Source organism: Nylanderia fulva, unplaced genomic scaffold (assembly GCF_048542155.1).
Source record: "Nylanderia fulva isolate GAGA-0341 unplaced genomic scaffold, ASM4854215v1 Scaffold18, whole genome shotgun sequence".
NCBI classification, from domain to species: domain Eukaryota; kingdom Metazoa; phylum Arthropoda; class Insecta; order Hymenoptera; family Formicidae; genus Nylanderia; species Nylanderia fulva.
The window spans coordinates 3127476-3149280 of record NW_028190055.1 but is presented as its reverse complement, the minus strand read 5'-3'; the positions used below and the strand labels follow the sequence as shown (position 1 = coordinate 3149280).

The 21805-nt window shown below is 34.0% G+C and overlaps 1 protein-coding gene and 1 long non-coding RNA gene across 4 annotated transcripts in view; one reads left to right on the top strand and one right to left on the bottom strand.

Annotated features, from left to right (window-relative positions):
* The window catches only part of LOC114935642 (uncharacterized), a 114237-nt gene that overhangs the window by 76658 nt on the left and 15774 nt on the right, over positions 1-21805 (bottom strand). The window lies entirely within an intron of this gene.
* Positions 1-21805, top strand: part of LOC114935634 (EGF like, fibronectin type III and laminin G domains protein pikachurin) — a 110841-nt gene that overhangs the window by 74778 nt on the left and 14258 nt on the right. For all 3 annotated transcript variants that reach the window (XM_029308511.2, XM_029308512.2, XM_029308513.2), the window contains exons 7-10: positions 241-385; positions 5208-5394; positions 10008-10147; positions 19384-19607. In XM_029308511.2, coding sequence (XP_029164344.2) covers positions 241-385; positions 5208-5394; positions 10008-10147; positions 19384-19607 — 696 coding nt within the window. The remainder of the gene's footprint in view (positions 1-240; positions 386-5207; positions 5395-10007; positions 10148-19383; positions 19608-21805) is intronic.

Genomic DNA, 21805 nt, shown 5'->3' with positions numbered 1-21805 from the left:
AATATCCTTTTTCGACATTTTTGGAATAAACTGCTCTCTTTCTTTTCACAATCATTATTTATTATCATGATTTAATTGCGCGAGTTCTCTTTTATTTTCCGCGATTAAGTTCCACCGCACTCCGGCGATGTATCAAAAGGACATTGTTGTAGATTCCGCTTCGACGATGCCTGATATTTCGCTACGTGCCTGACATTCCTAATCGATTAACGACGTATCCTTGTATTTTCTGCGGTTAAGGTTCGACTGCGGCAGTGGCGTGGGTACGGTCAGGAGCACGGAAACGGTGAAGCTGAATGAGTGGAACACTCTGAGTGTCTACAGACATCGATGGGACGCCTGGATCCAACTAAATCAGGAAAAGAGAGTGGAGGGACGATCGAAGGTGAGAGCACTTCATTTTATTTCCATCAAGGCCAGATGTTGGATATTATTTGCCCATATATATGTATATATATATATATATATATATATATATATATATATATCGTGAGTTCAATGAGGCGATCGATATTCCGCAGCCAGGCGGAACGTATATTATCGAGATTACCGGTGAGTTTATTCGAATTCTCGAGATTTTCACAGGGCGACACTCGCGCACCTCCCTCGAGACCTCTCTGTAGCTCGTGTTTTATGTAACAGTGTAATGAGAAATTCAATTGATCGTGATAATTCGTCGCGGTAAATAAGCATTTTATTTCTTTAGTTTAGTAAAGCTCGACTCCAGAGACGTCAGTTTTTCGTTAAATAAATTTCGTTCTGAAAATATCCAATTGCACAAATAAAATGTGTATGCGATGAATTAAACGATTGTAAAAAACTAATGGACGAATCTGAAAGCACGCAGATGGAAAAATGCAAATGCAGACAGTACATCGCCATGCAAACAATGATCATTATTTTGAATGCCATTCGAAATGCTCATGGCTGTGCAGTAAAATAAAATTGTTTCCATTCGACGAGAGAGAGAGAGAGAGAGATTCACTTCCAAAAAGTTTAATGGCGCTGAGATGGAACCAGCATTAAACGCTGTTGTATCTCACAAAAACTTTCCGGAAACTTTAATGAGAGAATGTAGTCCAGGAATTGAAGAAACGTTCTTATACATGGAACGGAACTTCGTTTCGAAGTGTTCCATATGGGTTGCGCGAAATTTTTGACCTTCTTTTCATTTTTTTTTATTTTGCGCGCAGAGTCGAAACTTTGTCGCGGGTTATATCGATATGTGCTAAAACACGTTATACAATGTTACCGCAACAAAACTTTGACTTTCTTGAAAATTCTCATTTTGCTGCAGAAGCCGCAAAAGCTCCGCATGAGAAGTTTTCCATATTTTCGCTGCCCTAGATATCATAAGAGATAAGATACGAACAGTATACTTTGAAAGGGGATTATAATTTATTATTGTCGCATTTTTCATTCTTTCTTAGCATTGATATAATTTTAACATTAACATTTCAACATTTATTTCGAATTTAAGTCCTTTTGCAATAATTTTAAATGAGAGTTTAAGAATTAAAAGCAATAAGTATAATTTAGAACACAGTAATAACTTAATAACACATGTAAAAATAGAAAAATTGAATTGTCATGAAATGCATTTAGCAGTAATATCTTTTGCGCAAAAATAATTCCTGCGAAAATAGAACACGTGTGAAATATTTGGAGAATGCGATAGTAATGAATGACGTAAGAAGCTAAAGAGTACAACAAGTCGGATATATCGAGACAGATGGCGGAGGTTAAAAGCGGAGAACCACACCCTGGAACAAGACCGCACCTTCGATCAATCTAATCAGAAAAAAGTGCCATTGCCCATAAAACTCGTCTGAATAAAGTACTTCCGGCCAAGTAATCGTCTATCGATTTCACTCTTTTCCATATTAATCCGACCCAAACGATTGACCTCGTGCTCGTTTGGACTTATCAAGATAGCGATTGATTCAATATTCACGTAGTAAAAGAATAATTTTTCAAAACTTTAACAGTTGCGAAGAAATATTTCATTTTTACACTTAACTATATTAAGAATTGATAGGTTCAATACTATTTTAAGTTTTTTAAATTCAAAATTTTTATATTTTATTTATATTTTATCTTACACTTTCAACAATTATTCTGATTCTCTAAATATTTTCAAAAAATATTAATTATCATAATTATTAACTTTAATCAGCAGCATTATTGACAATTATTTTAGTCTTCTTCAAATTGTGTAATTTACACGATTACATTGATCATTTAATAAATCAATTATTACATAAATCAATATATGAAAAAGAAAAGAGGAAAAAGAGACAACAATTGCAATTATTGATAATTGAATCAGTGGTTTCATATTATTAAACATAATTTATAGGCCGCAAGATTCCGATATTCGATGAGAAATTGTTTTTATCACTCTTTAAAATTATACGCTAAATATATGCATACATACACGCACATATACATATACGAGTATATTTGCATTTGCATAATAATAGTTTAATGATGTGATACAAAATGATACGTTAATTAATTTTTACTTATAATATTTCTGTCAAATATCAATTTAATATATTCACGGAATCACACACACACACACACACACACGTAATAATTTAATTTTTTATTTCGGTGTGTATTTAGATTACTCTTCGGTTACAGACCTTTTTCTAGTCTGACAAAATCTAGCTTAATTAAGAGTCGGCAACTTAATTTACAATGCATCAACGTGCCGCAACGTAATGCAACTCCTTTCTGATGCAAACGCCGTATAATGTTCTTTGACGTGTAGAGCGAGGTTGCTGTAGTCGTTTTGCAAATAAATTCGTGAATCTTAGTGTTAACTAGCGCGCTCCTCGTTTTAATCGTATTTGTAGCACTTGTATTATGCGCGTATTTTTGCCCTTTTTTTCTTAATTTGGTTTGCATCGCTTCCTAGCGACACTGCAACGCTCGTTTGCCTTGTTATTTTGCAAATGAGATGCAGCGCCAAGACGAAGGATCAGAAGTGTAAGCGAAACTTACGGCGCCTTTTTACACCGGTGATAACGGATAGTCTTTCGGAGATACTTATGAACTAGTTCACTAATTTACAAAGTTCTTAACTTAACACTGATCTTAAATAAAATACATCTTTTTTAGGCGAGGACAGGTGTCACAAAGTGAGTCTGTAGTACAAGCGAAAGAAGGCGGTCTCGTGTTCCGAGTTTCAAAAAGCATAAATATATAATATTATTAATTTGCCAAACTTTCAAGTTAATTTTTTAAACATTTATTCTACATGTTCGACTTATTTTTGCTGAATTTTTATTTCTCAAAATTAGGAAGTTATAAAATTCTCCCGATATATCGTAACGTTATATAAATATATAAATATGATGAAAGAAATATGTAATCGAAAATATTTATAACCGAAAGAAAGTTGTCTCGCATTCCAAACTTTGAAAAGTTTAAATATATATTATTAATTTCTCAAACTTTCAAATGAATTTCTAAAAAACTATTTATTTATTTTTGCTGAATATCTATTTCTAACAGATTGAGAAATTGTATAAGTCTCTCGATACATCATAATGTAAATTTAAATATATATACAGGGTGTCCGGTAACTAACGGACCAACGATTACAAATGGATTCTTTGGTCAATTTGGGAACGATTTTTCCTCAACGAAAATGTCGAAAAAGGTCATCATTTTTTACAACTTTCCAATATTTGTCATTATGTATCTTTATAACTAAGCCTCAAATTAAAATTTTATTATAATAAACTCTACCTGAAATTAACTGAAGAATGTAATTATGTTAGACTTTTCACTCCAAAACGTTTAGTTTTCAAAAAACCTATTTTTTCAATCGCTTATAACTCGAAAATTATTGACTTCTCAACATTTTTGCTAAGGAAAAATCGTCTCCAAATTGGCCAGAGAATCCGCCCTTAATCATTGGTCCGTTAGTTACCGGACACCCTGTATATATAAATGTGATGAAAAAATATGTATAATCGAGGTAATTTCGAGCTGAGCAATCAACAACGTGGATTCTGAATGTCATTAGGAGAGCAAGTCGATAAATGTCTCATTGACTTTTTACGCCAATCCTCTTTCTTCAACGAGTCTCACGGGCGTTTCAGGATAGCGGTATGATAACGAGGAATTATCGGCTAGTTCTCAACCCATCTGTTTTTCCCAGGTTAGGTTTAATTACCTTTAAAATCGAGCAGCAACGCCGGCAAATGGCTTCGCGTTTCAAGCCCACTTTATCCTAGAGTGCCATTAAGCACTTGGTGTCCTAACGACAGCGTCGTAATTAGAGAAGCCACCCCTGACCTCTCCACTATTTTCTGTTCTCTCTCTCCCCCCTCTCTCTTTTTCCTTGCCACATTCTCTTCACTTCGGAAAAGGAAGCAAAAACAAAAAACCCAAGTAAAACTGGTTAGCAACGTCTTCGACGAACTTCTCGTTCGATTTGAAGAGTTTTTCACCAATGGAAACCTATGATCGCGCACGCGTTCAAATACAAAATGCACGATAAAGCGACGTTTATCTGGCTGACAATGGGCATAGTTTGTCGTCTGATACGAGATAGGGAATGTGAAAAATGCGCGACACGAAAATAGCACGGATTTTAAAAGACACGGAGGAATTTCCTATTTCACGTCGCTCTTATACGCGGTACTTCTTCCGCAATAACTGCGCTGCATTGTAGCCCCCGGCTTTAAATTTTCATTTATTCGCTTCGCAACTAGCTTCTTCATTCACAACGTAGTTATTTGATATTACAAACTTTTAGCAACAAATTCATTGCACAGATATATCTTTATTTTCAGATTTTCTATTATTATACCAGAGTGTTAGCGCAACAGAGGGCATTAATTACATTTTTTTCACTCAAGTTTTGTGTGCGTATATGAAGAAGAAAATTTCATTCGTACTCCATTCGGCTTTTATTTATTCATCTAGAATTTTCATCTCTTTTCGGTCTATTGTATTTTGTAGAAATATTTTTCATGCATAATATATATATATATGTATATGTATCGCTGTGCTATGTATATCGTCAACTTTGAAATATACAAAGAGAACGGCCCAACGTCGGTTGGGCTTATATGCCGACTGTATTTCATGCATTAATCAGGAGGCCGCAATTGCGCTGCCGGGCCAGAGAGCGTGTTACCCTGCAGCTGCACACGTGTAACTGGAGAATTCTGGCTTCTCAATTCCAGGGCTTGTTTTCGAGAATTACGTTCCGCGAGCCGCTCTTCGTCGGCGGACCCGGAAACACGACCGGTTTGGAGCGCCTTCCGGTGAGGACAGGATTTAAGGGTTGTATCCGGCATTTGGAGGCGAACGAGCACCACTATCGCTTCCCATTGGCCCCGCAAGGCGACGCCGCGAATGGATTCGACGTAGGTACGTACAGTGTATCACGGCGCAGCATCCGGTTTCGCCGAGTCTAAGTTTCCCAGATATTGAATAATTTCTACGACGCTTCTACCTCTATTTAAATCGTATACATATGTATATGCGTTCTATTCTCTTCCAATCAATGACGCGAGAAATTCTTCGGACCGCGATTCTGTACAAGACGCTTTCACATAGATACCCAAATAACGTCATTTTGACGTCTAATGACGTCATTCGGTATCAAATTGCTTGGGTAGATTCGATGGATTTTATAATTTTTTTTTTTTTATTTTGAAGTCTAGTGCAACGCAACGTTCGACATAAGATGGTGAATCTCCGGCTGAATACAATTGTATTTCTCGGCGAATTAAATTTCGAGATGCGCGCTCGGGACTTCGAACTACTTGGGGAACCGCTTCTCGTCGTGAGGAAAAAAAAAGAAAACGAAGAATATATTCGGAGTTAAATCGAGCGGGCGTCGGAGGATTTGCCAACTAAATTCATGTGACACCTGTTGTCCGTTTGCCGATATAGCTGTTAATTCGGTCACCCGGTAGCGTCTGGCCGATTGTGTCGTAGCTGTAAGGCGGCTAATTAGAGTTTATAGTAATTAATTATTTCAAATACTTTAGCGCCCAAGCTATACGTCAACTTTATACATTTCTCGCGCGACGGAACGTAAATAATAATAATTCTCCTGCGTATTATAAATACGCGAGTCACTTTATTATTTTGTTGCACGGTTATAAATGACGCGTGTCGGTTTTATATCAAATTTATTTGTCTTTTATTTTTCTACTTCACGGCAATTGATTTCTTACGAGAAGAAAGCTATATGCTTTTACTTAAGTAAATGTTTATGACAGAAATATAACATATGCACTTGGGATAAATGTCATCCTATATCCGTGCTGACATTTCTCGGCCAATTATATTTATTTTGTTAAACTTAATATAGCATTATATGTCAACCAACAATTCAAAAATACTTGAAAAATCCAAAAATAGTAATAAAAATTCACAAGCGATAAAAATATTAGTCGAAAAAATAATAAAAATAACTGACTTTTAAAAAAGATAATAAAGAAACCTATCTAAAATATTTAGTAGAATATATTCGACGATGTATAAATGGAAAAAGTTGGATACTTTATAAATACATCATTATAAATACAGAGTAGTGTTTCAGACTTATTCTTAGCAAATGACACATTTTTAAAAAGCAGCAACAATCTTCAAAAGAAAATAACTTTCCAACTTTCCTTCAAGACTTTTATAACATTATCAAAATCAAATCGAATATTAAATACGCGATAAAAATTAAAAAAAAATCTTTTCACATGTGTGTCAAACATTCAATTTAAAAAAATGAATTATTATACACTATTTGATGTCGCAAAAATATAATAAAATTAAATAGTAAAATTATCAAATATATATAAATAAAAAATATAATAACAATTTCTATTCGGTTCTTTTCATAATCTTGAACATTCTCGTAATATGAGATATCTCGTATGTAATAGAACAGATTCGCAATTCGTTGTAAAGTTAAAAGGATGTTTGCCTTCTTTTTAATATCACTGTTTTTTACCCGCAACGAAAAATAGTTCTATAGCAGGATTGTATTACTCTGTTCCGCGCGCGCGTATGTAGTTTCAGATTTTTTTAAATTTACGGTTTGTCGAACTTTTCTCGTTGGAGAAAAAAAAGTTGAATTGTGCGATATTTGAAAGTTTCGTTTAATTACATCGGCAAGCGAGACACGGGACGATTTTACTCCGAAAGATGAGCGAAAGGCGAGATCGCTACGTCGTCAGACAAGGCTATGATTATCGTGAATAATTATTGTTATCTCTATACCGGAGTGTCGGTAATTAATTGTCAACATTTGGGGGAAGTCGTTTAGGTCCGGCTATATATATATCCAACAGCTGCTTCGCGTATGTCGCATTAATTACCTCTGAGTAATGGACATCTGCCTGGTATTTATATCACGATGTAACCAGCCGAATGTTATCTCCATTTTGTAATATCGTGGGTGCCATTGTTCCTAATACATGCGGAATATAATTCAGATATTTGTAATCGGTTTGATTCGAACCAATCGCTCGACGGATATATTAATAATAAACAATATACATTTGTATAATAATAAGTTAATGTAAATGAATGGTGAATACAAATGCAGAATATTTGCGGGCAGAAGCATTTGTACTAAAACAAATTGAAAAAAACACGTGTTACATTTCGCACGAATAATTTTATTTTTATTTTCAACAAACTAGAGTGTCGGCGCGTCGAACAGAAATTCGAGATTTTATTTTAGTAAACTTCTCTGAACTCGTAAAGAATTGAGGGATTTATTTAATTTACTTGGTATGGATATCAAGAAAAATTTGTGCTGATTGCTTGATATAAACGTCTGATTCTTCATTAAAAGCTTTACTGAAGTTTTAGCTATTAATTTTTTTTATTTTGTGTTATTCAATCGTTAATAATTTTATTTTATTCAGTCTTTTATGATGAAATATGCACATTTGTGCTTTTTTTATTTATACATTCTCTCTTTTTGAACTATCCATCTATTAAAAGTATATATTATCAATACAAGTTATATATATTTTTCAGAATCGAAAGTCTCTCTGTCCATATACGTATACATAATAAACAGATCTATACGAATATGTATTAGAACTAATTAAAATATGTCCTCGAGCGTAATCAGTTACATACAGGTTAATCGGTTATATATTGCACACACGAAATACTCTTTATCAGCTTGCAACTATAATTTATCAAATATTGATCGATATCCAACAAGATACTATTGCACAAAATATTAATTGAGCAGAACTTGTTTTTTATTTATGTTTTATATGTTAATGTGTAACCCGTGGTAATTGATATACATATATTTCATTTGCGCGTATAAAATTTACATACATTCGCAATTTATTATTGTTTTTACAAACATTTTATGCATGCTTTATACATATTTTGAAATATATAATGCTGAAAATACATCCCAGAAAAAATGGAGAATAAAGAATTTAAAGAAATAAAGGATTTCAATATATTTATGATTTGTTGAATATAGTGTTATGTGTTTATAGAATTTATAAAATTTATCATATCTAAAAATAAGTAAAAATTTGTTAATACTAATGCAAAATAATTGTATTATAAATTTTAAAAATGTTATAAGTTTAGTTAACGATAAAATATATTTTATATTTAATAATTTAATAACGTCAATATTAATTTAATAAATATTTAAAATTACCTTATAATTTAAGATGAAACATTAAATTGTGTAAAAATTAAAGACTAAAATTGTATTTATGATAATTAGAAAAGTGATCAATTCTAAATGAGAGTCGGAGCAACGTATTTGGCGGAAAGCATTGATTTTTACGTGCTAGTAAAATAACGTAGGGTCTCATTAATATGTGAAACATCAATTAGCGGAATAAATTATTCCTTTAGCTATTATTTCGCTCCATTATTTTCAGTCTGCGACTATCGATCTGTTACAATGGCGTGGCACGAAGCAGACGAGGCAGGTTAAATCGAAAGTTTCGCGTTACTTTTCGACTCGGTCTACGGTTACCATATATAGCCATAGGCAGACTCGTGAAAAGATAACATCCATTAGATTGGAAAACTTGAAATTCCCAAAGTTTGAGGGCCTCGCTCGAATAATCGAAGTAGAAAATAAAAATCGTCCGAATCATTCATTGTTGAAATCGCGTTGAAATCGACAGCAATTCGATTATCTTCGTAATGACGATCTTATCCCATTGTTGATATACGCTTTTTTTTTTTTTTTAACGTATATCAAGTTACAATTGAATCGTTTATTCAAATTATAAATTATAATATTGGACAATGAACACATTTTGATTATTATTTGCAAGAGCTGCGCATTGAATCGAATAATTAGCTTCGGTTAATAGACTTCAATTCAGTTTCTCTTTTGTTTCGTGGCAAGAAATTTTATCGTACACGTATATAAAATATGTATCAAATTTAAATGCAATTCCGACCAAATAAAAGCTAAAATAACTCGTTTCGCAACGCGCATGGTTTCGGGTTGGAAATACAGGCTGTACAGAAGCCTCCAGTGACGCGTACAACGAAAATCACGATGCAATGTTAAATGTATAAATCTCGCGACTAGGAGGGAGAAGAATCCGGCAGGTTTTCCGACAGGCTGTCCCATCGTAAAGCTGGAACGTCGAAAAGCTACCATTTTCGCGGGATCGTTGACGTACACGTCGTGAACGAAAAAATCCCCTTTCTCCCTCCTTCGTCAATGTTGGCCGCTAAATGATACCGTCGAAAATACGATGAGGCGGAAGAGAAATTGATACTTCCACGCTCCGATAAATCGGACAGGACGGCCTGTCGAAGTGCGCGCGCGAGCGGTTTTATTGGTTTTATCTCTCGCAAGAGTCGAAATCTCCCGTGTCGAGAGTCGAAGTCGGGTTCTCTCACCACCTCTCCTGGATCCGATTCTCGCTCGCGTGTGTAACTCTCTCTCTCTCTCTCTCTCGATTTTACGTCCCCGTCCCGCTGAAACTTTTATTAAATCGCCTGATTTATTGTCGTTTCAGAGGAGTGCACGGCCGACAGGTGCAGCAAGGTGCCGTGTTCCCACGGTGGGAAATGCCTGACGACCGGAGGCGACACCGCTGTCTGTCTCTGCCCGCTCGGCTATACGGGCGATCTCTGCGAGACTCGGGTGGACCTCCAGGTAATCGAATCAATTTCGTAGGAATTATAAGCGCACGGACATATCACGAACCGGACTTATGTACGAGAGAGAATGCGGTATTACGCGAAAACCTTGTTGGGGTTTCATATAACGTTCTCCGAAGTATGTATACATATATACATCTGCGAGATACCCTGTAATTTAGGGGTAATCGATAAACCTGAAAAATTAGAAAATCGCTTGTCGGGAAATAGCGAAAAAAAAAAAGAGAATTTCGTTTGCATACTTTTTCTTGCAAAACGGCTATGTTGTAGGTAGCGCGAATTTGCATCGTCGAACGTGATCGAAAAATAGCTGAAAGCTCCATTGAAAAGTGTGAATATATAATAAGAAAAAATAGGTTATAAGTGGAAAGCAATGACATGATAAATTTGATTTCCTCTTTTGATCAAATTATTTTCCTGTCACATAAATTATCTATATGAGATTTAAAATTCAATTTTAAGTGAAATTGATATCGAAAAAAATATTGCAACATATATGCCAATAAAACATTCGCTACAATATTAAGACGATCAAGGCTCCTTTATTTTAAATATAATTACAAGCTACAATATATTTTCAGACCAGTGATCGAATAAAGCTACTTTTTTAATTTTTTCACATTTAAATTTTTTTCAATATAAAATAAATTTATAAAATAATAATTTAAAAAAATAATTTTTATGGCATAAAAAAATCGTGCAAAAGTGCCAATTGAGAACGAGAGAAATCATTTTTCAAAACAGATTGAGATAAATTTGATGTTTTTTTAGATATTATTATAAATAAATAGTCCAAATTTTAAATGAAAAATCGACAAGTTTTACACATTATTCCGCGAATATAATCATTTATTACATTGCGCTCTCATATTATGTTTAATCCATATCTACGTACGGAGCTTGTGTTTACAATTTATCAATTCGTTAATTTACACACGATTTTATCCAGAGAATTTATCAAACATATGCGGTTTAAAACTTGAATTCAAAAACAGAAATTGTTAAATTCTCTAATACTCGAAATTATTTCGGATCTAAAGTCTTTTTGTAAATTTTCCATCTTTGCTCTTTCAATTATACAGAGTGTATCTAAATAAGTACGAAAAATTTTAGATGATTCTTTGTTCAAAATTAAGGGAGGTTTCTTATATAAACATATATACTCTTATATCTCTCCCTGAGGAGTTAGGTATATTTTTCTAAAGAGGAAGGTAAAAATAAAGTTTCTATTTTTTCTCAAATTTCAGATAAATTAAAAAAAAATTAAACTCGGAGGATATTTTCCATTAATAAAAAGGATATTCATTAATATTTAAAAAAAAAAACTTAATTTTTAATTTTCAACAAAGAATCATCTCCTAGAATTTTTCGCACTTATTTAGATACACCCTGTACATAGTTAAAACTAAAAAAAATTTTAAGGCCATAGTTAAAACTGAGATTCGAGGCAACCTCATCTGGGAATATCGAACTTTTCCGACAAAGTGTCGTTACATTATCGCAGTTTACAGATCGCCTTTCTGGCACGCAAAGACGATATTGCATCTACACCCTGCACCTGCAGATTCGCAGACAACGAGCGTGTTAACATCGTATCAGACACGATGTTGTTACGTTATGCTGTCATGTTTAAGAACTTTGGCTGATTGTACACGCGGATTACGCTATCCTATTAGTGTCAACAATACATTGAATAAACTTGACTTAATCAGCTGTTCTGGATAAGACCTGTGTCAATCATGGGTGTCAAGAAAGAATTTTTCGAGCGATTCTTTCAGTTCTTATCACACCTTTCATCCCTTAGCGTCATCTTTTACAAGATTACAAAGTTCCTGTAAAAATTATAGCGCAAATCACCCTTCCTCTACCATTTACAGAGGAGAATTTATTATTACTGTAATTTATCCGGATTATCTCGCATTGTATTTTCGTTTAAAATACCATTATTCATTTAATATTAACAAGCAATTCTCTGAATATGCATGCATTATTTCGATGCCATAGATTGTCGCAAAATGCGACACGAAAATCGATCGTGTTCAGTCGCCACGTAAATGACGTGTTTATACCAGCAATAAGCGGGCAGCTACTAGGAATTAACATCGCGTTGCTAATGAGACAGTTTAAATGAGTAGAAAGACATCAAAATCGCGCGCGTCGACATGCATAAGCACCTTATATATACATATACTTATATGTATATAATAAATAAATATATACAGAGCGTAAAGACCGGATCAACGTTTAAGGATAGATTCTTGGGATCATTTGCAGACGATTTTCTCCAGCGAAAATGTCGAGAGAGGTCATCATTTTTCGCATATTCCCAATTTTTGCCATCCTGCATCTTTGTAACTGAGCTTTAAATTAAAATTCTATTAAAGTAAACTCTACTTGAAATTAATTGAAGAATGCGGTTTTGTTAATATTTTCTTAGTTTGCGAAAAACTCTTTATTTCCAATCGCTTATATAACTCGAAAATCATTGATACTTGGACATTTTTGCTGAGGAAAAATCGTCTCCAAATGATCCCACGCGCAAAACAAATATTTGTTAACTTGACTAAATTACCATTTTGTTAAAATTGAACACATATTAGTATTTAAGTCAAATATATGTTTTGTTGCAGCGAATTCGATTGGATGCACTAGTGCGTACTGAGTGCATATAAAGGTTATTTATCAACACACAAGTTCACAATGACACAAGTAATTAAAAAAGGAAAATAATAGTAAGAACTATTATTATTGTTGTTCAATATGAATAATGATAATAAGCTTTTTTACTATTAATTATTTTTTAATTACATTGTAAAATTGTCTGCGATAACCTTTATATGCACTCAGAAGTGCGCACTAGTGGTAGCGTCCAACCGAATTCACTATTAGATTTAATATATTTAATTAAAATATTTTCACATGTTCAATTAACAAAATAATATTTAGTTGAAAAATTTTCAATGCAGAAACTTAAATGTCGATCCGGTCTTTACAGGACACTCTCTATATATACATAGTAAATAGTTTAGAGCAACGCGCATAGAAATTTGCGCGATTTATATCGTGCGAGCTAATGGAGCGAGCGCGGTTGCATTCGCCGGAAGTCACCGTATGCGGTTTGGTCGCGCGAACCTGTGCACAGTTAGTCGCGGATTATGCACGGGTTATATACGATATACGATATCGATTATGGCAATGGCGGGAGGCAGAGAACGGCGCGTTCGGTCCGATGCGAAATGATGAAAATGGTATCGGCATTCGACCGATATTACTTCCGGCGAAACGACATCCGCCGAGCTATAAAGATTCGTTCACATGCATCGGTGACGTGTCAGCACTTTGTTTTTGACGTCAGTGACAATTATAGCCGAGATCGATTCACAAAGGGTCGACCGATCCATTTTCGAAGAGAGACAACAGTGAGGCGACGTACAAATATCTTACAAATCGTAAATTGCACTTTAACATTTGTAAAGTGTAAAGGGTGTATCGGAGATTCTTCGAACTGGAAATCAAGAATTTAATTTCGCAGTTAATTTTGATGAAGCAGTAAATCTTTTAGAAATGACATTTAAAGAGGGTTTCGGAAGAGAAATCAAGAATCTTTCTCTCGGAATTAACGTTTCGTTCGTGACGTAATAAATTTCGAAGCAGCGTATTAAAGATAAGGGGAAGCAATTTTGCTCTCTCTCTCTCTCTCTTCTCATATTGCGTTTCGCGTGAAAGAATATCCTCATAGCAGAATGTATCGCCATCCTTCGCGGATGGATCGCCGCGATTTCCGACGATCTCGAAATCAGAACATAAACTAGCTCGAGAAACGACCATAAAGGGTTCGAGTTAACGAGTATCACTTCAAACTCGAAACTCGTTCTCGAACTTTGGTCTCGCCCGGCTGTACCTGGGAGTTTAATTCCATTAACGTACAAGCGGAAGAGATATAGCCGCAATAACCAAATGTCGCCGGAATATCGTCGTAATTTACGACGACGACGACCACTTTTGCAGCGTCCGCCGGAAGTCGTCGCCGGATGTCGAAATAAAGCGCTAATATCGAAGTAAAACTAAACGGCGCGTCGTGCTTTTACCATAAGGAATGCGCATGACACGTTTTATCGTCTTGTTTGCAGACGAAATGAAGAACATAATGGTTCGTCCGACGAAACGCAAAATAAATATCCCGACGAATTTCCTTGCCCGGAACGTACGGAAGATAAAGCTAAGCTGTTACTTTGCTATTAGGATTCTGTAAATTGAGATAAATGTTGAAAAGCACGATAGTATTGGGATGGTCAATGTTTTATCCATTTTCAACAGATATATACAATACATGATATGAAACAAAAATCTGGCGTAAAAATAACAATAATTTCCACGCAATTTATTTTACTTAAACTTTTGTAAATCGCATATGTGGAAAAAGATTGGAGTTAAAATTTGACGTATGTATTATTTATATACGCTTTTTCTGTATTCATACGCTATATTTGCCCAAAATTTTCTACACTAAAGCGAAAAAAGAACGTGTAAGACTTTTCCGGAAATGAAATATATATGTAGGTATACACATCCAATGGAAGGATGTATTGCGTTGGACGTGTATATATAAAGTTATATGGGTCAAAAGAGAGAAAGACGAATGCCTAACATAAAAAAATAATTTAAAATCATCGTGAAATATTAAAAATTGTCGATTTTTTTTAAATTTTCCTCCAGATATTAATTATTTATACGTACGAAATCTTTACGCATTATCAATTAAATTAACCCTTGATATTAAAATTATTTTTTAATAAAAAAATGAAATTATATATATAATATCGTAAAATATATATCACAAATTGTATTCTCTCTATTACATTCTTCAATTTCAATTATATTATATTCTTCTCATTATTATTTAAATTAAAATAATTAGAATATTCATTATATTATTCGTAAACAAACAATGTTCCGATTCATTATATTATTCGTAAACAAATAACATTCCCATTCAGACGGAAAATATAGGAATATCATATCATTATAATTTTTACTCTTTCTCTCTCTCTCTCTCTCGCCCACGCACGTATTTATAATTACATAAATTATTCTAAAAAAATTAATTTCAAACATGTATAATTTCAAACAATATAATTAAAATATGAAAACAGGTTGAGAGCGAAAAAATATTTGCCACGACAAAATTAATAGAGTCAGCGAAAAACGTTTTAGACTTAAAAGATCAAACGGTCTCGAGAACGCACATATTATTGAATAATTTCCACCATGGTATTATTATTTATAATAACAGACACGGGGATGACACGTGTTCTCGATAATGCAACGCGACATTTCGAAGTAGGAAACAGCCTCGTAAAAAATTTGTGAGCCTATCAACGATCCTCGCGCGTCGCGTACGTCAGAGTGACATAAGCCGGACAGAAGGACGATGTCGTAAGCGGTAAGAAAAGGTGTTCCCCGAGGGATCTTACGGGTCTCTCTTTCGCATAATACAAGGTTACTCCTTCGCCGACGAACTCCCGCGGGAGCTTCTTATCACCGGGACGTAGCTTTTACGTAGAGAGAGGAGGCTCGACGAGGGCTGGAAAAATTTCCTATAAGACCGTCTTATCCCACAGTCAGCTTAACGTGTCAGGATGTGTCTCTATAATTAATTTATATCACTTTCCCGCCGGACACTTTGAAGGGACACCGTTCGGACACCTTTGATTTTTCGAATTTCACGCTGCCTCCGAAGAACGAATCGGCGAAAAGTACAAGGTTCTTTGAACATCCGAGCGGAGAAATTGAATAAGTTTCGAGCAAAGTGCGGAATGGTAGATGGAAAATGATATTTGTGTAATGCGATCTGTGCATAATGTATATACGTGGCTCGGAAAAATTATGTTTCCCTAAATAGAACTATTGAGACTGAAATAGGTTTTGTTTGATCTGCGCGGAGGGATTGAAATCGTACTGGATTTTAATGAATTATTAGGCTTCACGAAAAAGCAAATTAATAACGAAATCTTCCTTTTTTTTAATTAATTTCTTCCTCCCTCTCTCTTCTTTTAAATAGACTTTATTTTTTATTAAAAATTCTGTATCCGCGCGTTTACTTTAAAAAATCCAACAGAATTTTCTTCTCTTGAGAAAATGGACAGACTTATCTTCTTAGTCCCGAATGGAAGTTTCCATTTATTCCGACAGGTAATCTTTGAAACATTTATGTTTGCAAGTTTCTCGTATTCGAGTCATAGTTATTATACATGGAACATATTTATAATTAAGTAAATGCCGGAGGCCAGACATGTTAAGTTTTTCTATCTACCCCCTTGTTCAAGTTCCATATATTTTGAAATTATACAGGATGTATCTAAATAAGTACGAAAAATTTTAGGAGATGATTCTTTGTCGAAAATTAAGGGGAGGACTTGTTATAAAAAATTAAGTTAAGTTGTGATAAGAAATTAAATAGGGGTTGTTTGTTTCATTTCCTTATAACGATATAAGAAGATGAAAAAAATATTAATAAGTATCCTTCTTATTACTGGAAAATATACGCCAAGTTTTACTTTTTTTATTTAATTTGTCTGAAATTTGAGAAAAAAAATAAAAACTTCTCAAAGAGGGATATAAGAGTATATGTTTGTATAAGAAATTCCCCTTAATTTTCAACAAAGAATCATCCCCCAAAATTTTCTGCACAATAAAAAAAAATTTATTGAATTTGAATAAATATTTATTTCAATACTACCTAAAATAAATCGTTTATTTAAAACTACTAATATTAATTTGATGTGAAAAATATTTATTTGATATAAGAAAATCCTTTTCAAAATAAATACTTATTTTTTTTTTCAAATAAATGATTTATCACGCAGTATTGAAATAAATATTTATCAATTTAATAATCTTTTTCAATGAACATATTTAGATACACTCTGTATACTTTTATTTCAGTTCACACATTTCAAATCGCAAGAAAGAATAATGCATGTTGCACTCTTCAATGCACTCCTGTTTAACGCAAATTTGCTTCTTACCAAAACGCGTTACATAACGAATAGACAAGAATCAACGCGCGCTAATTGCAAGATGAAAATGTGGAGCTTTTACGCGCAACAATATATCGCCCGTCTTACACGTACATATAACTTCACGATATATTTGTAGATAAAATACATGTCGTCGTATACGTTGATGTTTTCCACTTGAGCCTCGCGAAATATAACGGGGGGGCACTATAATTCGACGAGGGATCCCGCGCTTACGTTTTACGCTTTATCTTGAGAGGCAACTGACGTACAAACAATTACCAGGCAGTCTCATTAAGGCAGAAGCAGCCTCGCTTCGACCTCTTACTGTTCTTAAGGCACTTGAATGCAGCTATATCAAGGATTATCCGAGACAGTGACATACAGCGTATTTGCATTTCGATTTACGAAAGGCACAAAATCCCGCGCCGGTCGTAAATTAAATAACAGCTGTTCTCCGAGAGTTTCTCTACTTTATGCTTGATGACGAAGAGAGTTATTACAGTTTCCGCAGGAGAGAGAGAGAGAGAGAGATGCGCGTGTATGAGAGCCAAACGTCTGTAATAATAAGAAATACATCGTAGCTTGAAAAATATTACGAATGTAAGGGCTGGCGGTATTTATAAAAACGAGTTCGCGTATAGAAAAAAAAAAGATACGGCGAGGAATACCGCATTTTTACAGAATAATTAACATTTTTATTTTCACGATAAGAGCCTATTTTACGGTACAATTGAAAATATAAGCTATAAATATATATAAAATAATTAAAGTAAAATAATTACATACCTGGAGCACACATCAAGTTAATTGAATAAATTAACATGTCGATGCGGCGAAATTAGTTTATGCAAAAATAATTAAGTGTATCTGTAACATATGTGATTTTATATTAAAATTGACGTATGTTTGTTTCATTGGAAAAATGTCTGCATTGCATTTTGTTCGTCTAAATTTATCGTCTCTCCATATACGAGATTCATAAGAGATTAAAAGGAAATTATAGAGTTTTAAGAAACTGTCTCTTTTCACTTTCTACAATCCATATTTAGTTCTCTCTCGCTCTCTATCTCCCTTTCGCCAAGATCCCTATTGTTGGAATATAATAATCCCTTCTTGGAATATCGTACTTACGAATACGATAAACGTTAAGATCTCGTGTTCTCTCTGCGAAGCAGCTAAATTATTATGGCAATTTCCTTCTTGAACTTACATTATCATTCACTGTACACGCGAGTTAGCGTGATATTAGCGTTTCATATCCAGAACATTATTATAAGAAATCTCTGTATTAATATCTGTGAATTTAATTAAAAAAGAAAAAAAAGTTTTTATCGCACAATTTTCAATTTAATGTTAAATTAAATGTAATTTCATCGACAAAATCGATCACGTAACTTTTATTATATTTTTGTAAAATATAAATTCTTAATTTCCTATAAATGTACAAAATATTCCATGTCATCTTTTCTTTCTTAAATACTTAATTTAAAATCGATTCTTTTTGAACAAAAGCATCGAGAGAATTAATTGTTTTAAAGTTATAAACTATTTAAAGTTACAAGTAAAGAACTTGCCAATAAATTATGTTTCAAAGACGCAATTAGCAAGATATATTTTTCATTCAATTTATTAAAGTAAAAATGAATTTTATACTTTAATAAATTTAATAAGTTCGAGACACAAAGATATTTAATATTGAATATTGAAAAGTCGCAACAAATCTCTCGATTTCAATTAGGAAAAAATTGAGTGTCAAATCCACTTTAGACACAATCTATATTCATGACAAATTGAGTATAGAATTGTATTTCTAATTTTATGTGACACATGTCTGTCATTGTATATGTATAATATATATGTATTCTAATATATATATATATATATATTTTAATATATATTTCCTTATTCAAATCTGTACATGCGCGAAGCATAAAATTATAAACAGAATTCTAAATCTCGTCGTGAAATGATAGATAATTTAAAGTGAGCTTAAATTATTATCGAAGCCAGATAAAATAAAACGAGCTCTCTGCAGCCTTTCACGTCATTCTCGATTAATTACACACAGGGAACACAACAAAATACAACGCGTCAATCGCGAATTAAAGGCAGAAGGAAAAAGAAAGAAAGAAAAAAAAGCGGAGAACGCATTTGCCTGGTAACGACATTTCCATGCAATCTCAGACCGCATGGTATTTTATTCCCGCAGGTTCCATCCTTCAACGGATCCTCTTACCTACGTTATCCGGGATTGGCGGACACGTCGCTGTCGTGGCTGGAATTGTCCGTCACGTTAAAACCGACAGCGCCGGACGGCGTGATACTCTACAACGGCCATCACAGTGACGCCACCGGTGACTTTATTGCGCTCTATCTCTCCTCGGGCCACGTGCAGTTCACTTTCGACCTCGGAACAGGACCTGCCACTCTGAGGTAAGCCTCGGAGGCCCTCGAACAAGTTTCCGCGAGCGAGATTTCCGCTCTGAGAGAGAGCCGTAGCTTGCTCGGGGTGACAATCCCGCTCTCCGGAAGTGCTGCTTTCGCGAGATAAACGTTGTGTTGCGCGAAACAGCCACATCGACAACAGGCCCGCTAATTGCATCGTTTATGTGTATATACATTTGCATAGTTAGACGTTTTAAACCGGCGCGATATATCGCTCGAGATCTTTCCTCGCGCTTTTTTTTTTTGCCGTCTCGCGAAGTCGAGCGAAAATTGTTGATGCGATCGCTCCAGTTATAACGATCTACGGGATTATTCAAAATTGATTTGCAATTGTTCTTTTTTTTAAATAAATAAATATTGAACAAATATAAATGATATTGTGATGAATAATATTTTTCATATCGATTTGACTTCTCGATTTGAAACTATTTTTATATTTTTTATGTGATTTCATAGTGTACTATATCATTTAATAAATATTCATTTACACATCGATAAGGTTATTATATTTTTAAATATCAATTACTGTTAAAAATTTTAAAGTAAAAAAAAACCGTAACGCAATACTTTTTTTTAGAATTACATGCATGATAAAACTTTTTATGTTTTACTATTGTAAAAAGCGAGTCGTTTTAACGAACGCTGATGCTAATCGGATTGTTTGATTTGATTTAATTAATAATTAATAAGTCATTATTAAAACTGATCGAAATTAGCTCTTTTATATAATTAATACAAATATTAAACAAATGTTTCTAATGATTATATAATCAGATGTGTGATTTCATTTTTAAATATTAATTATAATTATAAAGGCTCGAGATATTATAGAAAAGACTATCATATTCTCCAAATTAAAAAGATTTTTCGTTCGAGTATTCTCTATGTGCTTAATTAAAGTTGATAATATTGAAACATTATAAGTATCATTTATTCCGTAGACAAAAATGTTTAAATAAAGGAAAATATAGATGCACACACGCAATCGCATAAAATTTTAAATAAATCGAGAATTCAAGGCAAATACATATTGTCAATTCGCGGCATGTTTGTACTACTAAATAAACACAATTTTATTATACATTATCGCATATACATATTATTATATTGACACGTAATTTGTTATGTAAATGTCGGAAGAAACTGCCATATATTGCAAATTTTCGATTTACAATATTAAATATTGTAGTAATTGAAATTCAAATTACAAATCTGTCAAAGGAAAATCCTTCTTTAAAGAAATTATATTCTTTAAATTCTAAGAAAATATTTCAAATTAAACGAAGGATAAAACTCGAAGATGAGAATTATTCAGCATTTCGATATCTCGTTTCAAGAAAAAATACAAATAAATTTGCACGCATGATATTTATAATCCTTTAACGCAGTAATTATCAGATACCTTAATAACGATTTATCCGGACAGGAATATTTAAATGCAATTTATTCCCCGCTATATACACACATATAAAATATATAAACTATAAACAATAAATCTCGCTCGAGAATTCAATATTACTGGTCCGCCAAATAAAAACCCCGCCATATAAAAAACGCGTATTATTACGCGCGCTATTAAGCGAGGGTGATGTTTAATCTCGCGTCTGGGAGAAAAAAACAGTTAACAAGCGAGCCTCCAAGTTCCAAGCGCGCCGTATCTTTTATCGTAATAGCGCCGAGCGAAAAGTCCAATATGAAAATTACCGACCTCCTCGCTTCTATATTAATTAGCAATTCACTTCCCGCCTACGACCTCACGGAGAACTCCCTCACTCACCTGTCTCTGTCCCGCTATGCAATATTAATTATGCGAGGAATTTCTTTCATCCATTGTCTGCTCGTCGACTCCTCTCGCGAAATTCAAATCGGATACGATCCGCGATTGTGCGCGTAAAATTTTCGCGCGCGCGCGAATTTTCGTTTCTCTCCTCCGGAGGAAAATTCCGAGGTCGACATTGGCTGGTTTGACTCCCGGGCGTCGTCGCGAAATCAAATCGATGGAGCAATATCGAGTTAACATCGATTATAATTGTAGACGATGGTGGTGAAACGTGGCGGAAGGGAAACGCGTTAATTGCTTCGCGCGGAAAGGCGGCGCGTTTCAATTTTTCGAAGCGCGAATCTCGTTTCACTTTTTCGGCGCTAACGTGTTTTCGAGGGCTTCATTTCGGGGAGACGAAAGCACA